Source organism: Drosophila subpulchrella, chromosome X (assembly GCF_014743375.2).
Source record: "Drosophila subpulchrella strain 33 F10 #4 breed RU33 chromosome X, RU_Dsub_v1.1 Primary Assembly, whole genome shotgun sequence".
NCBI lineage: Eukaryota > Metazoa > Arthropoda > Insecta > Diptera > Drosophilidae > Drosophila > Drosophila subpulchrella.
The window spans coordinates 14,315,382-14,333,982 of NC_050613.1; the positions used below are offsets into that span (position 1 = coordinate 14,315,382).

Genomic DNA, 18,601 nt, shown 5'->3' on the forward strand with positions numbered 1-18,601 from the left:
AAATCTCTTACACCAAATCCCCTTTTGCATATTGCAAAATCAATTAAAGTTCGACTAGAGATCGTTAAAAAATTCACCAAGTAATCTCAGTTATCATGCATTTCTCATTAAGGAAATTTGAATAAGTCATACATAAATTTACCATAAAAAATGCTCAGACAACATTCCTAGCGATTCCGTTTTGTTCAATTAAAAATAAACACATTAAGCGAACATTGTATAATAAATTGATGTTTACTTAGCATTCGATAATTGAAAAGCAATTCGGGAATATGTATTAACATAGGTTAATCAATAAATCGCAAAAAATACGACTGAAATGCATTTATTACACCCGAAATAAAAAACCAGGCCAATTCTCACGACTTTAAGCCCTTTTCCAAGGACGCGACACTTAAAAGCCCAGATTATTGTGAAAGTCTCTCTTATTTCGCCGTCTCAATTAATTTGAGACAACCACTTATCGACCATTTACTGTCGCATTTATTAATTAATCGACGCCGCCGACGAAGACCCAAAAAAAAGAAGAAAATATATATAACTTTCCCATCAGTAACTTAAGAAGACTTAATTAAAAAACGGTATATGAAATCGGCTAATTTCTCAAGTGTTAAATCTGCTGTTACTCCTTGCCTTTCGCCTGGCCAAAAACAAAAAACCTGTAAATGATAAAGTAAAATAAAAGAGAAAAAAGTGGGGAGACGAGAGGAATCTTGTTGCCTGGTCACTTGATATGGCATTGGATATACGGCAGAGCAGTTCCGTTCCAGACGATCCCGATCCCGATCCCGAACGCGATCCTGTTTTTCGGGACACACCTTTGAAACCAGAATTGGCAAGGTTTTTCAGGTAGAATTCGGTTTGCCAATGTGTAGGATGCCCCCTAACTCTTCTCTCCGGAAATTCGCAATGTTTTTTTGCGCACTTTGCTGTCTTTTCTGATATTTGTTATTTGTTCCCATAGTCATTGCATAAACATGAAAATCATTTTCCCAGCCCATCTCTCTCCAGTGTATGTTGACAACTACTTTCCAAGTTTTGTCTTGGGAAAATGCCTCAAATGGCCGTCGAATGAATTGAGGTTTTCTTCTCTATAGATATGCTATATATGTGTAATGTTTAGCTGGCCAAACTAATTATGAAAACAGTCCTCACATGTGTCGGCTGCAATTAAATCCGCTTACAAAAATCCATGGTTTGTATGGATTCTAAATCTCAGCTCGGCTCAACTTGGCTTGGCTTGACTTGACTTGACTCTTCTCTTCTTGCCTTTTATTGACTTTTAATGATGGCCAGGCGAATTAGTGCGCCCTGACTTACTCTTTCTGCCATGGCCAGTTTAATGAGTTTTCTTTATGGCCAACACATGTACATTTCGAGTCGGTATATCTATATGGATACAGGTACTCGCACACATCCACAATTTGAGCCAAGACGGGGAGATACAAGATACACACAACAACAGAGACGACGAACGCACTGACCGAACAAGTTTTTAGTTTTTTTTTCTTTTCTTTTTCTTGGGTTTTCTTGGCTGGTCTCTTTGGTCTTCTCTCCTTTGTGTGGCTTGTTCTTGAACGCGAACGCGATCGCCAAGTAGAAGTATCTGAGAGATACCACAAAAAAAGAAGAAAAAAGGCTGACAACCTCAGAAGAACCCCTCCTTTCGACCCAGACCCGCCCCTTTTCCCCCCTCAGAAACACACACACCAACAGCGATTTTTAAAGATATTGCCCACAGTGTCTTGTTTGGTTTGGTTTGGTTTCTCTCCTTCGCTTTTGGCCCGGTCTCTTCTTGTCTTCCAGGCTTTTGGGCTTTTAGGCTGGGCCCCTGCCACGCCCCCTGGAAATCCCCCGTCGCAAATGCACGCTATGTTGCCATGAAATCAGCTCCGACTCTTATAAAACCAGCTCTCTCACTTGGTCTTTAAAATAGAAAATTGTAGGTACCACCACGAATAGATGCTGAAGAATTCGCGAATATTTTATTATTTTTTGCCTTGTCTTGTCAACAGATTGTAAATATTAGTTAATATTAACCTATCTGGATGCTGAAGAATTCGCGGGAACTACAATTAGATAGGGCAAAGATGCTAAAGAATTCGCGAAATCATTTTTTTTTTAATTTCTAGGGGACTGTTTTTATGATTATACCTTTTTGTGATTAGATTGCTTTGTTGTTTGGGAACAATTCCATTTACATTAAAAAAATAAAATAAATCCAAAAATACAAAATAATTGTAAAATTGCTTGTGTTTGCTGCGAATATATTTAGAAAATTTTTTTCTTGGCTCTTGTCGTGCCATTAAAGAAATTTACGATTTCCTGGGCAAACGCAATCAGTTGGCATAGAAACTTCTTGGCCAAGCTGACTCGGCTCTCTGCCCTCTCTTTCCCTCAATCTATAGCCGTCTCTTTCCCGTCTTCTATCCTGTTTTGGAGGAGGCAATGAAAAATGACAATCATCATTATATACACTTGAGCGGATCGACGACAGTCGCCGATCGTGTGCTCGTCGTCTTCTCAAGTTGAAACTGAAATTGCTACGACTTTGTCTTCTGTTCTTTCTCCATCTCCTCCTCCTCCTCCTCCTGTTCCTTCTCTATCTCTTCTTTATCCGTCTCCTTCTCCGTCTTCCTTCTCATATGCGTGTTTGAGAACCATCTGTAGGGGGAGAAATAGAGATCGGTCCAAGCTCAAGTGAGTGGTTGACTTTAAGAGATGCATAGATACTTTGGCTTGCATAATAATAATAATAACGATCGGAGGTCGATGAAAAACGCACTGCCAAAAGATACGGGATGATATGGCGAAATGATACAATTCATGGTGGTCCCAAGAGCCTTAGAACCCTAAAAGATGCATCCGAAGAATTGCGCCTCATAAAGATGGCAATCATTCCACAATAATAAAGATACGAACGATGCATCTACCCAAAACCTTTTAAGACTATGTACATATGTGGAATTAACTGCTAACTGGGAATTGCTTAATATCGAGATGTAAAACATGGTTTTGTTCCATTAAGTTTACATCTGAAGAGTAATGGATACAATGTAAGGTAACTAGATACCACGACAGATACTTAACAAAATAAAAAATACCTTAAAAACTGCAGGATACACAAACACTGGGATAAACACATGCTTCAAGCTGCCACTTGAAAATGTATCTCAAATTTCAAGCATCTGACAGTTGTTGGCTCTAAAGTACTTGAGATGCTTTTGGGAATCTCAAGGAAGTACAAAAAGGATGTACTCTGTTATGGCTGGTGGTTCCTCCCAGCAAAAATTAGGATGTGTACAAAGTGAGGAACTTAAATTAAAAAAAAAAACTTAAAAATGCAATTTAAATAAAATAATATACCTATTTGTATTGGATTTTTGATATTGGATAATAAAAATAATATTTTGGTTGTTTTATACATTTAATCGATGTTTTAAAGTGGCTTATCTAAAATTTTAAGGTTTTATATAAATAAATAGAATATTTATATAAATAAATAAATATAAATAAACAGAATATTTTTAAAAAGTAACTACTATGTTTACAACATTTTTATGATAAAGGGATAGTGTATGGGGAATTTCGAGCAACTCTTTAAGGCCACTGCTGCTGGTATTTCTAATGCAACGATCATTAGCATCTCGGTTCTACTTCAACCGAACGATCACTTAGCATTGATTAGGCATATCTTTCCGATGCATCTTCTGGATTTTCAGACTCTTTCTCTTTGGCTTTTCCCTTAGCACTTGCAACCTGCGCGACATTTGCATAAGGCCATTGGCTCGGCGGCGCCAGAAGAACTATCATTTCTATCTCTGGTGACAAATTAACAGAGGCGGAAAGTAAATATGAATCGAAGACTTTGACTTTTTTCTTTCTTCCACATTTTTGTTCCCTTTTCCGAACTTTAACTAAACATTCACACGCTGGTTTGTTGTCTGCCGGAAGTGTTAAATGCTTCAGTTTATTTAAAGTATACACAAGAGGAGTGAAAGAGAGGCGGCGGGACTCCGTACAATATCACTCATATGCCATTATTTTTATGGATTTTCGAGCAACAACCCTTTTTGTTTGTGCGCCTGCGTGGCCTTTTTTCAGTTTGGCGCGCATTTCCTACAGCCTCGACCTCTTGAACTCTGGCTCCTCCCTCTCTCTAGATATATTTTAAATATATTTCTTCCCCAGCGAGGGCGGATTTTGTCAAAGTGTCGCATATGTTTTCGAGTGCACTTGAATTACCAAAATACATACATAGATATATAGATTACCTACAACTGCAGCTGTGTGTCCTTTCCCGAGGGCTGTTTTCCATACTCCCAGAACACATTTTCCACCCCCTCTTATCATGCACTCAATTACATCGTCGGGTAGGTCAATTATTCTCATAATATTATCTTTCATTTGGCTAAGCATTATGCTAATCATCCGAGCTTCTCATGTGGGAAAATAAAAAATGCGAGTCGGTGTGGAAAACGGGGGAAAACAACAGCGACTGATGATGATCATCAAGTGGAAGCAGCGCTCAACTGTGAAAAGTTCTGCTCGCCACTTAAAAAACGGGGGTTTGTTTTTGCTAACCTAAGTTAATAAGAAATGATAATTGTTAATCTTTAAAATAAAGTACAAAATAAGGTGTTAGTTGTTGGTATAATAATACCAAATAATACGAATTCCTTATTTTTTTGTTTATTTACGAACATAAACTTTTATAATATGTAATTTATTTTAAATTTGCAAGACATTTGTTCATATTTACAAATATTGCAGTACTAAGTTATATACTTCTTTTCCTTTAAAAATTGATATACAAGTCTGCTCCTAACCCACTCATTTAGACATCAATCAGTTAACCCATAAACCACATTCCCAGGCATTTCCCCTTGGTTTCTTTCCCCTTACAAAAAATCGTCTAATCCAAAATCTATTTCAACATATGTTGCAATAACAGTTTCGTAGACCGCAAAAACCACAAACTTCCTCCCCCAATAATCCAAAATTATACGTATGAATGGGGAAACCAGTGACTGGGATATCTGGGGTTATGATAGGGAAGAGCACTGGAGTCCAGTTTAATTTTCTATAGATATTTATATTGTTTAGATTTTTCCAGTTTTTCTCTTTTTTTTGCTATCGCCGACGACAGTGGCCTATTAATCTATCAAAAGTTTCAGACGCTTTGGACCAAACAAAAGGGGTTAGCAGAGATAAAGATACGGGGGGCGAGAGAGATGGGGATAGATGGCGCGAAAGAGACGGATAGGAGTGGGCTAGAAAGAGAGAGGGAGAGGGAAAGAGAGAGCCAAGGCAAAATTCCATGCCACATAACCCAAAAAGACCAAAAGAAAGAGCGAGACGTTGTGTTTCGTTGACGTCGGTTCCCACACTCGTTTATACGTTTTACGACTTGCCCCCGCTACACGCCCCAACGCCCCACCGCCCCTGTGTGCCACTCCCCCTTTTCCCCCACTCGAGCCTTTTGCTACTCACTTGTCCAGCGATCTCGGCTACTTTTTCATTAACACTTTACAATCTTTCCGCATTTTGTTGCCTGCTGCTGTTGTTACAACGCCTCTGCATGACGCTCATTTTCCACTGCCTGGTCATATTCTATATATTTACTATCTTGGGCTAAATAATATGGTTTATTGACAAATAAAAAATTATCGATTAAATCGATATTTATTGTTTTTTAATATTTAATTTTCAAGAAATGTATTTTATACAAACTTTATGTAAACTTAATAAATAAAAGCAACAACATGTACACATAGTCATAAGCTTTAGCTTTTATGTAAAACCCACTAAAAGCAACTGCTTTATTAAGTTATCGATTATATCGATAGCATATTTTAACCCTTGTTAATTAAAAAAAAAAATTTTGTTCGCTACTTTTGGGCCCTTTTTTTTTAATTGTCTGTTGGCATGGTTAATTTTTCAAATAAAAGATCATAATATAAATAGAACCCGAAGTATTTTCTACCACTATTATTTTCTCCTTAGCTGTACTTCTATCCAACAACTTCCCATTCATTTATGTAGGCAAAGTATTTATTTTTTGCTGGCCCCCGCAGCAATTTGTGATCATTTTCTGAACAATTCCCATAGAAATAATGATAGTTCGATGATCGCTTCGTTTTCTTTGGCAGCTTATCAGTGTTGCAGTTTTTTTGCGACGCAAATTGTTTATGAAAATGTCTTTTATCATCTCGCCATACACTTCAGACATGTATGCAAATAAATGTGCATGAATATACGAGTAAGAAGAGATCATTTTCAAATGAAACACTCTAGAACACCAAAAGGAAAACAAAAGAGTCATATATTGCGGGGGTTAAGCGATCAATAAGAAATTAAAAGATATTTATTTCGGCAGATCATAAAAGATTCCTCCTATAAAACTAAGAACGGTATCTTTTGATTGACAATACAAATAATTAAATATTACCTTTTAAAATGTATTGTACCAATCCATTGTTTAACACACTTTAAAGATTTTGAATAGATTTACATCTAGGGAAGAACACTCAAACAAGTAATAAATGGTGAATAAATTATTTGAATATCATAAACATACATAGGTAGCACTAAACAATTGTTAAATATATTTATTTTCTTATAGAAGTATGGCTTTTTAATTTTTTTGGATGGATTTATAGTTAGTGTGTATATTTTTTAAGTACACTGATATAATATTTAAAATCGTGGCGAAATTGCCGCCAAAAAAATCATGAATAAACATGAACTGAATTTAGATAAGAAAGTGGGCCCAGCGGAATGGATGTATTATATGGAGGCGATAAGGTCGAAAGAGCTTCTGGTCTTTCGGTTTACAATTTGATTCACAAAAAATTTTTTAATTATCCTTTGCAATGCATGTGTGTATTATCAAAAACCTTATAATTTTTCCTGCATTAGAGAAAATAGCTAAGTTTATAATAAGAATTAACTAAGGCCTTAAAATTTGTCTACCATTTTATTTTATATCTTCACTTGCTGACATTCTTGTTGATACGTTTTTATTATATTTTTTTTGCTTAGAGAAAAGCGTGAGAAATTTTTGGCCGTGGTTTGGTTTTTTTTTGTGATTGTTGGTGTTTTTCTTGTTTTAGTTTGGTGTGGTTGCTTTTTGTTTTAGTTGTCGAAGCTGATGTTGCTTATTATGCTGATAGCGTTTGCTACTTTTTCATTGTTGTTTCTTTTTTCGTATGTGGTAATGCGAAAAATTTAAATTCGATAAGCGCCATTTATAAAGGAAAAAACGAGCGGAGATATTTCATTATTGTCTTGGCTTCCGTTTTTTGTCGTTTTTATTTGTTTGATGTATGTAAATTGTTTTTCGGGGTAATTACATGTGGTTCATCGATCGCTTTATGGCTAACAAAGTGTGTCAGATGGTAGATGACAACTTTTATGGTACCCCTTAACCTTATTATTTCTAAAAATTAACTAATATATACTTTTTTAATTTATTTAAAACCTTTTAGGCTATACAAAAATTGAATTTACCCCTTAAAAAAAGGAATAACTCGGTTTTATTACAAGCAACATTTGCTGTCGCTTCCTTTCCATTTTAATCGATCTATATCACGGATATTTGCAAGTCACAGTCACGCCTGCTTTCATCGTTGATTGTGAAATGTCGTGACTCTAAGAGATTCCCCTGATTTGCCCGCCAAACCAAAACCAAAACTAAAACGGCCAATCTCTATTACACATATCGTTGAGCAAGTTTAATTAGGTCTTAACTCGGTTCGGGCCAAGTCAAGCAATTAACAGCTCATTTGTCGGCGGTGGAAAAGCGGAAAAGCATGTGTGCACTTGGGCATCTGCTTAAACGGCGCATAAATACCGGGGGCCAAAAACCACTTCACGTTGATTTTACATGTGTGCGGTAAATCACACGCAATAAAAAATACCCAGATAGGTAGAAAACGAAAAATGTAAAAAAAAAGCTAGCTGAAAAACTGAAAATCTTTTCACGCTCTGTCGATGAAGCGTTGAGTGCCCATATGCCATCTCTGTCTTTCTCGCCTTCTGCCGGCAAATTAATTAAACAGAGTCATAAGCCCCCGGCCACACCTCTCGAAAAAAAAAACATTTAAGCTCTGTCCCCATTTGTGTGATCTTTACCTGGAATCCGTATAATTCAATTTCAGACATTTGTCCATTTTATGTACGCACTTTTGTCACATATTCTTCATTTAACAGAATCAAAAAAAATAGTTTAGAGCACTAAATAAAGTAAAAACAATAAAATTAAATACATTTAACAAATTAAACAGATTTAAGCAATTCAAAGCAATAGAAAGTTTAATAAATACTTAAGAAATTTTATTAATATTTTTTCATTATGATTATAATGATTAGTAAATATTATGAGAACTGTAAAGTAACCCAACCAAATCAGCAGATTTTAGAGGCTGCACCCACAACACTGACACTGCGTTTTATTTATATCTGTTTCTCTTTTGGATTTGTGGCATTTTTTTTTAGTTTTTGCATCTGTTTAATTTTTTTACACTAATTGAGGTCAATTAGTTTACAAACAAACGCACACACACTCGCGGGCAAACGAAGACAATCAAATGCAGAGCAACCTCTGCGCATGCTGCAATAATTTTTTCCTTTTGCATAAATTTCTGCAATATTGCGCACACACTGGATGTGACTCAATTTGAAGTTATCTCTTATTTTTTTGCTTCCCTCGCCGCTTTATTTATGTATTGTCATTAGCCAGTTAATCAGGCAAATGTATACATACGTACATATTTATATCTTTGAGATTTATGCCACGTCTTGTCCACAAGCCATCGATCATCAATGTTTAAAGGAGACGACAGACAGTGAGCGAAAATTAGTCTGGAAAAAATATGAAATATATTACTGAAGGCACAAATTGAAATATAAAAATATTTATATTTTTTATATTATTTTATATAAATATTTTATAATATATTTATATATATATACTACTATACTACTTAAGTTAGTTTAGTTTTGTAAACTACTCTATCTGTTATAATAAATAAATATTAAGAAATTTTGGTTAAATAGCAAAAAAAGATCAACTAATATTGATCAGTTTGATAATTTAAAAAATACAACAAGTTGTCAGCAACCCATTAATTGCTAAAATTAATTAATAATTTTGCTTACGTTACCTTTTCTTGGAAATTTTCAATTTGTGCATTCAGTTGGCGCTTTAACTTAAGCCTTTTTGCATTTAAGTTGTGCTTGTGTACGGATGGCGGTACAGTGGTCACTCATTGTGTGTGTATAACCACCACTCGCCACATATGAACATACATATATACACCCCCACCCCAGTGCCACGCCCCGCCGCCCACCGCCCCTTTCGGCAGACAAAGCGATTTATTTATCTCCGCCTGACGGGGGCAATCAAAACTTATTGTCGTCGCCTCGAACCGAAATGAACTGAACCGCATGGAAGAACCGAGTTCAGCTGAGTTAGGAACCCCTCTTCCATCTTTTTGCTGGTTTTTTTTTCATCGCAGGAAATCGCCACACGCCCAATTAGCAAACATGTATACAGTTGGGCGCAAAAAAATAGCAGAGGAGGTGTGAAAACTGCTGGGGAATGCAGTTCAAATTATTAAATGCAAGCAATACATTTTAAATGAAGCGAATAGATTCTTATAAAATGCCTTAACTATTTACTTATGTTTTTTATCCATCTCTTCTTAAACTTGTAAAATTTTCTTCAGGTTATAAAGAAAGTATTTCTTGTTCTCAAAATTTTAAAACTTAAAAATATGTCCTAGAAACATAACTTTAAATAAAGGTTTGGCAAATTAGTATATTTGAAAGTTTACTACTTTTCTGAACCCATTTGTACATAGCTGATTTATTTTTTATTTTTGATGACAGAACCTGAAGAGGTGAAGTGAAATTGAGGGGATTGCTTGTTTGCGGCTTCGTTTGTTTAATTTTGTGTGCCAGATATTTTTCAATGGAATAAGCATAATTTTTGTGTGCCTTCTTTTTTTTTTGTTGAATTTTTTTGATTTATATGTCTGTATTTTTTATGCATAGTAATAATTTGATTTGATTGCACAAGTTTCAGTTTTCTTATCCAACTAATTTTCTGCAGCGCTGGGCAGTTCAAGTGCAGTGAACTTTTTGTCTGTGATTGGCAACAATGATGATAATGATGATGAAGACGGTGACTTTGACATGCCGCCTGTTTGCCCTTAAAAGGCAGATACATATACGATCTCCCGATCTTCTGCAAACAGAACAAGAATGTTTTTATTCTCTCTTCTCCCCACAAGTATATCGTTCTTTCTTCTCTTTACAACGATGTGGCATGTTAAGTAGACATAAATGGGCGACAAGTTAGCATGATCTTTCAGATATGGACGGTCAGTTGAGGAGGTGTCCATAAGAATGTATATAGGAAGCCTGGTAATAATAATGCCTGAAAAGTGCTTAAATGTTATTATCATTAGATATTAGAATTAAGAATACTACTTGTTTCTGCCACTATTTGAATGCTTTTTATTGATGAACCTCTATTAATTATAAACCTTTTCTATTTGTCCTTGCAGATACCGCGTTGGTGTCCGATTCCTGCACAATTTTGGGCTGCCAGAATGGCGGCACCTGCGTCACACAACTCAATGGCCAAACCTACTGCGCGTAAGTAAAGTTTAGGATTTTTTAACATTGTTTCAGGACTTTTGGTTACAAGAAAGCCACATACCAAATATATCCTGATTAAACCTACGGATCATAGAGTTCAAATAGTCTATTTGAGAATTACACCCAATATATGATAAGGAATTTAATTTTTATGGCAGAAAGGTGTTTAGCGATACAGATTCTAAAAATTAGCCTGACAACTTAAATAAAATCGGTTTAAAGCACATAAATTATATTCGTACCTCCAGAAGGGTAAAAGTTCGCGTCCTAAGTCTTGGCGGCATTTGCATATGTCAATCAAGAGCTCAACTTCAAGGACAAGGGATTTTTGTGTGTGTACTCTGTTTAATTTAACTCGAAATTCGTCTAGACAAAAGGAGGGAAGTTGTTGTTTGGCCAGACAAAAGCGCCCGCACAATCTTTAGTCTTTAGTCTGCGGTCTGCAGTCTTCGGTCTCTGGTCTCTGGTCTCCGGTCTTCAGTCTTCAGTCTTCAGTCTGCAGTCTTCTCTTCTGCGGATCGAATCAAATCGGGCTCGTTGTCGAGCGACATTCCTGGCAAATCGGTTTGAACCTAAACGAGAGTCTGGGAGTCTCTGGTTCGTGCCTTTAGCCCCGTTCGCATGATTTTCACTCGCCTCGTATTTCGATGTTCGTATTTTGTTTCCTCCTCCGTATGTTGTCTTTTATTTATCTCTCTTTTCGATTTTTTGTCTATTTCCCTCTGTTGTCTTTGCAATAAATCAAATGCGGCCCAAAACAAACGGCACGTACGCAACGCATAACTCTGTTTGAGTTATTATAAATAGAGAGTCCAGTCTGGCCGGAGAGTCGGGTCGAGTCGGTGAAACGATCGCTATATCCATATATTTTGACAGACTGTCGTCAACAATTTTTACGAGTCTGTGAAGCGGGCCGAGCAAACCTACATGGCATAATTAACGAAAAACTCATTGCAAGAACTCACAAAAAGTTAAGATCGAATTGCATTCCAAGCAGTTCGAGGCGTACACTCATGCTTCGACTATTTTTAGCGATCCACTTTATTTTTATGACATCAGTAGAGTTGGGAATTGATAATATTTTGAACATACAATTAATTTTGTGGGTCTAAATAAATTACATTTTCAGAGTTTTTGTTTACAAAATATTTTTATACAATATACAGAATTCCACTTTTTAAAATCGTTAGATTTTCTTATTCCCGAAATTATAATATTAATAAAATTTCAAACAACCATTAGTCAATAAATCGTAAAGTATCGACGCATTTCTAAATCTTCTCTCATGTTTCGCGCTAAATATTCACTTTTATTTACCATTATTTTCGCCTTTGTTGATGTTCGGCTCACTGACTCATCAAAAAAGATGGAGAAAATAAAATGCTGTTTCATACATCAAAAGAAATTTCCGCCAAAAAAAGGGGGGCGTGGTCGTTCGAGAGATGCTGCTCATTAACATGTCATAAACCGCTAGTAAGAAACGCTTTTTCTTCGCCTTTTTTGTTGGCTCTTTTGCCATATAAATCAAACTCATTGTTCTGAGATGGCAGTGACAAAATTGAGCCGCAGACTACATGACATTTGACATGAGGGGAAAAGAAAAAATTGAAAAAACAGTTGTGTCGTGGTCGGTTCACTCAAAATGAAAACCAAACTGTTGGCAATCAAGTCAATTAAACAAACAAGCTGGCAGGCGGAAAAGCGATCGTAAAAGCCAAATAAAAGCTAAGCTTTTTGGCCAGCAAATAGAGGGAAAAGCCAACGACACAAAACAACCAGAGCAATTCCAAATCAAGAAAATGTGGTAAATGGATCAGCATGGATCAGCCGAAAACGATCCGAGGATCAGTTGGCCACAAGACCACAAGACCGAAAAAATCAGCTCTAATAGCTCAAGCTCAAGACAAAAGTTCAAAGCGATCTTATCGCCAAATCAAAAACAAAAAACCAAAAAAAAAAAAATGTCTTGAAGAAAGAGAGGGCAGCACATATACACATGGCCATTGGCATGATCGTGCCTTTGATGATCATCGCAAAAACCAAAACCAAGGCAAGGCAGCCGAGGAAAGAGCTAAAAGGCGAAAAAGCAAAATAAAATAACCCACGGATCCCCGAGATCCAAGAGTTGCCACAAAAATATATAAACGAAACAAGAGAAAAAAAAGACTTAGCCTGGCATCTCGCAGTTTTAGGCTAAGAGCCAAGCGCTTTTATGTAATTGCCCAAAGATAGTTAAAGAAAGAGCGGGCCAGGATCGGTTGACATGTGTAGTAGTCGTAGTCTCTCCATGGAGCGATCCCGCGGGGGAATGGCTAGAAAACTCTGTTTACAACGAACGCCAAGATCTTGCCGATCAAAAAAGGCAACTGATCAGCCATTGCAACTGCTGCACTGTTTTAGAATACAAACGAGATCAGCTGGAATTGATTGTGGCAGTACATTTAATGAGGAAATAAACTCAATGCCTCGTAAATGAATATTCGAAATGTAAGCTTTAATAAGAAAGAATAATTTCATTCATTATTATAACCATTTTAGTCAAAAGAAAGCCACATACCAAGTATTTTGTTGTAAAACACCAGGATCGTTGAGTTCTGATAGTCTATTTTTGATAATTTAATTCTTGATAGCCGATTTTGGTACATATCAAGTAAAACCGATTAAAGTGGTACCTAATTAAACAGTTTTGAGTTAAATCGATTTGAAGCATTTATATTCAGACGTATTTAATCCCCAGAAAGTGAATTAACCATCGAGTGGGAAAAGTTCGTTGCCTAAGTCTTTTGTTTTCAGGCACCGCATGTGTGTGTGTGCGTGTTTCTAAATGCTCTCACACACACAAACACTCACCGCAGGAGAATAATTTACGTTTTTATTTGAACTCTTGGCTCACACGCTTTGCACTTGAAAATGTTCTCTGCTTTCTACCTTTTCCTCTTTCTTGTTCTTGTTCTTTTCTTTTCTTTTCTTTTCATGTCTTGTCTTTTCATTTCTTTTCTTTTCTTCTCGAAAAGTGAAAAAAGGGGGAAAAGCATTTCCAGGCTGCAATTACTTTAATTAACTGATCATTAAGCACATTGGCCATGGGGCTCGATGTTCCATGCTCTATGCTCTATGCTCTATGGTCTGGAAATGACAATGGAAAAGCCAACTTTTCATCTGTGCTGGGATGACACATTTAACTTGCGGCAGCCATTTTTATTATACATATATCTCTCTCTATATATATATATATATGAGAACATCCTTCGGATGTTCGGGCTGAAGAAGAAAATATAAAACTTGTTTGCAACCTGCTCTGATTGCTTTTCTGTGTTACACAAGCTCCGAAGAAACAAGGGTCTCGAGATGAGGAGAGCGAGGAGTTCGAGGCCCATCCCATGAGATCTTGGCTACCCGAAAAGCGTAGCGAATATTTATTGTGCATTCCGCTTGCATTTTACATTTTTCAAGTGGAGACCCTTTGCTCCCTTTTCTTTTGTGTGTTTGTGCTCTGTTTTTATCGTATTTTTTTATTTACTTTTTTATTTTTGCAGTCAAGGCGTTGGCGTACAAAATTCCTTTAGCCAGGTCTCGTTGCCTCTCTCTTTGGTCAAATTAAAACGTTTTATTGAAACTCAATTAAGTTGCGCATTCTCACGAAACGCTGAAGATGGTAGACCAAGTTGATGATGATGGTTGGATGGATGGTTGGATGGATGGATGGATCGTTGGATGGTTGGTCGGTTGCTTGATGGGCGACGAGAAGAAGCGTAGAAGGCATAATGTTAATTATTCGAATGTGGAATGATGCATTACATAAATCTGAGCTTTGTCTTCTCATAACTGAAATGAAAGATTTTCCCAGGCTTACATCTCCTAATTATGCATATATGGAAATACCTTTGGTTTTTCTTCTACTGCCGACGACAAATCATTTCATCACACCATATCCATAAGTCGGGCAATCACATATCGAAATATCGGTGGGGGCACCTCTTTTCTGTAACTCTCATACAACTCGTACAAATTGCCTGCTCATTTGTGTTATTAGCTGTTGTAATATGAGCTTTTGATATAAGAAAGCCAACATCCCATAAATCTGTGAGATGTGTGTTTCTTAAAGATTGTTTTAGGAAAATGCCTAACCAACCTTCTACTTAAAATGCCAAATCCTTTTTGATAACCATTTAGTTTCGATTTTTGGTGAGAAAATATTGATAATTTTTTGAAAACCCTTTCTAAAAAATGACTTAAATATCTAAAAGCATTTCATTTATTATAATAGCTTTTGGGCAAAGTATACCACATACCAGAAATTTAATGACAAAACATTGTTGGGTTCGGTTGGTCACTTTTATGATAATGCTCAATGGGGTTTTATGCTATTATCAAAAGGTTAAATTTAAAATTTTCAAGCTGACTGCATAAAGATAGTTTTTATTGGCGACAGTTCGGATTGATCGTCATTTGCATAAAACAAACAAGATTGACAAAGTGAAACAGCCCATCATAAAAACGTTTTTATGGTTCATGTTGATAAGACGGTTTTCCGCTTTCTTAAACTAATAAAAGCTTAATAAAATCGGGAGTTCTGTATAACAAATTTGGGGAAAGATATCAGGTATATGTTTCGGTACCTGGAAACTGGAACCTGTGGAAATCATTTGACGGACCAGTGTCAGAAAATGCCTTTCTTTTACCTGCTCAACGGACAATGGGAATTCAAACAAAAACAGAACCGAAGAAGACCTTAAATCTCTCCGCAAACAACAGCTGGAAATGGATGGATGGATAGATAGATAGATATATGTATATAGGTGCTATATGGATGGAAACAGAACGGAAAGGAAATTTGTTGGGTGTAAAATTTGTTAGTGAGCCGGGGTCACGCATTTTACTTCACTTCATTTCAGTTCAGTTCGTTTTTCCACTCTGTCCTCCCTTTTCCCATTGTTCTTGGACAGCTAAGCAAATACCACACGAAATGTCTGGGTGAAAGGAAGCGATAGATAAAGGCCCAGGGATAGGAAGAATCGGGAACCGAGGAGTATGTGAACGAGTATTTGGGCGTGTTGCACCTGCGGCTGGAAAAACGAGCACATTTTCACGTGAAAAACACGTCTCAGCAAAAGCCGAAAACTGAAAAACTGAAAAACCGAGTACATGTAATGCGAGAAGTGTGCTCTCGGTACCTTCATATATTTTCCCCTCTTCTCGCCACAGATCATCTCCATTGTTCTATTCACTTCTCAGTTTTGGGCAACATTTTTTTTTAAGCGCAGTTAATAAAAGCTTTTTTAAAGTACAGACAAATGGAATAAATTGTGCAAAAATCTCAACAAAGTAAATTAGTTTAGAGATAATTTCCCATCCGCTGATATTGCTGGTGTCACAGATCAGAAATCATTAAAAATCATCAAAACAAACTGTGAGACTTCCCCACAAAAAGAAAGATTAAAAAGATGGATTTATTGAGATCAAAGCTTAATTAGGTGGGGAAAAATCAAGTTTGATAAGAACCGCTACAAAGTAATCCCTTCAAAACCCCTATCAACAGCGCCATTGAATCAAATTGATCAAGCCCAACTAATTGGTGTCTTATCAGCTCATTAAACAAATGGGATCGCACTGCGAATGATTTAAGAATCTTTGAAGAGTGTCTGGGGAGTATTTGTGTGGCGATAAGCAGTTTATTTGTTGTACCCCAAACGTGCCTCACTACCGATCCTGTGATAATGTGCTAAGATCAGCAGAAAGCTGCATATATATGAATATAATACCTATACCTCTGGTTTTGTTTGTGTGTTTACTGTACACACTGAAAATGTTTAGAGCTTGAAGTACTTTTTCCATGTTCCAAAACCACCTTTAAACATGATATTCACATAAATAAACATAAATAATTGTTAATGTTAAATATTAATTGATGTTGGTTAATATTTAAAGTAATAATTTTTCAGCTGTGCACGAAGCGTGTGAATTGCACTAGGGAAATTAGACACTCGAAAGACAAACGGAGAGCTGAAAGGAGTTGTCTTTCGATCTCTGGAAGCCATATATAGCTATAGTCAGGCGGAGTGGTCGAAAAAATAAAAAAGATGAATGATCATCGGGCGATGACATTAAATCATTTGCTTATAAACCATGAGTCTAGCCCCTTAGCTAGCCCAGAAATCCATAATCCATTCGATACGAGCTGCTGTGGTTACCCATTCAATCGAACGATCGTGAGAAGCGAATATAAATATGTATATATATATATCTATGTATATTCCATATTCACTTCATGCAGTTATGATTGTGAACAATTTCTGTCCCCGATTGCCGACCGCAAATTGAGTTGGAAGCGGAGATACGGATGCAGAGATGTAGATGCAGATACAGATACAATCGTCTGATTCGATCTGAGATAGATTTACGCTGGCTTTTCTCACGAGCAATTTCTGTTCATAGATTTAGGATAATTTCGAGAATGTTTTTAAGCATTTTAAAATCTGATCTATTGAAAAACTTTCAAATTATCGATATACACATTTAATATCGGTTAATTTATCGTTATATTGCCACCTTTACATTTTAATAAAACAATTTTAAAACAATTCCCTACCAGTTTATCCACTCCGTTTCCTTCACGTGACAAAAGGTGACTCATTCCCTTTTTGGCCAACTTTATAAAGGAGGCTTTAAAGCAGATCAGGGGGGAGGAGGGGCATAGAGCAGTAGAATGGGGAGAAGGAGATAAAGCCAGCAACACACACTAACACACCCAGTGGCTGCCTTGGTTTATTTGCCAATGCGAGTCACGTTTTCTGTCAGCCCTCTCTTTCTTTCTCTCAAAACAAGTTACCGACAACTTCGAACCCGAACTGAAAAACTCGGCTTGGCCTGTGTATAATTTATATTACATTAATTTTTCCATCCAACATTTTTCCCTCTCATTGGGGCAGGAGCAAAAAGCCTGACACCTCATTTGAATGGGGCTTCCCCTTTGCCACTTCTTTGCCTTATCCACGCTTTAGCTGATTTTATTTTTTCTTTTTGGCCAGGTCTTATCAGTGGGCCAATATCGACTAAATACCTCTAAGTAGTCTCTAAGTTAAATAGAAAAAAAAACAATGAAAAATTGCTTTCTTTGTAAAAAAAAAAATGTATCGAACATATCGATTTTAATTTTAGTTATCCGCAAAATGGATAAATATGATACATTTTGAAGTAAAATATTTAAGTACGCTAACAAAATGGTAAAATATCGATAACAAATGATTCGATAAATGTGACATTGTTATTAAATCGATTATTGTATCGATGACGATAGATTTAATATAAACACTTTTTTGGCTAAAAGCCCTTTCTTATACATTTTTTAAGTGTATGCTCTTCACCTTTTTTTGTTGTCAACTCTCTAAATTCTCTTTTTAAAATTAGCAAGCTGTCTTCGATTACGATCGACAGGCTTTGAGGTTAGGCAGGGCCTCAATAGGGGATTGCTACAAATTAATGCTAAATCTAAAGCATTTTCACACACTTGTAACGGGAAGTAGCAGCATCGGACAAAAAAAAACGAAAGAAAAAAATACAGAAATAAAACGAAAAAAGAAAAGCGGTTTTTCCTCGGCTGGACCAGCAACATCCCATCTTATCCAGCGCTTTTCAGGTTGGTCAGCAGCCGCCTTAATGATTATTCATTGCTTGTTGCTGGTTGTTCGGTATGTTGCTGCCGTGCTGCCTTGATGTTGCTGCTGGATGTTGCTGTTGCTGTTGCCACTGCATCAGCAATGCGTGTAATTTTCTCATTGCATCCAGCAGCCGATGAAGAAGCAGCATCAGCAGCAGCGGCAAAAAAATTTAATATGCAATCAAGATCGCGCACAAATTACCGTACATAAAAATTGTTTTCTCAAGGGAAAAGTAACAACAACAAGGCATAATGTCGTCGTCGAAGAGCAACAAC

The 18,601-nt window shown here is 36.5% G+C and overlaps 1 protein-coding gene across 1 annotated transcript in view; it reads left to right on the plus strand.

Annotated features, from left to right (window-relative positions):
- LOC119558289 (neurogenic locus Notch protein) overlaps nucleotides 1-18,601 on the plus strand; it is a 41,654-nt gene that overhangs the window by 4,187 nt on the left and 18,866 nt on the right. The window contains exon 2 of the mRNA XM_037871674.1: nucleotides 10,575-10,665. Coding sequence (XP_037727602.1) covers nucleotides 10,575-10,665 — 91 coding nt within the window. The remainder of the gene's footprint in view (nucleotides 1-10,574; nucleotides 10,666-18,601) is intronic.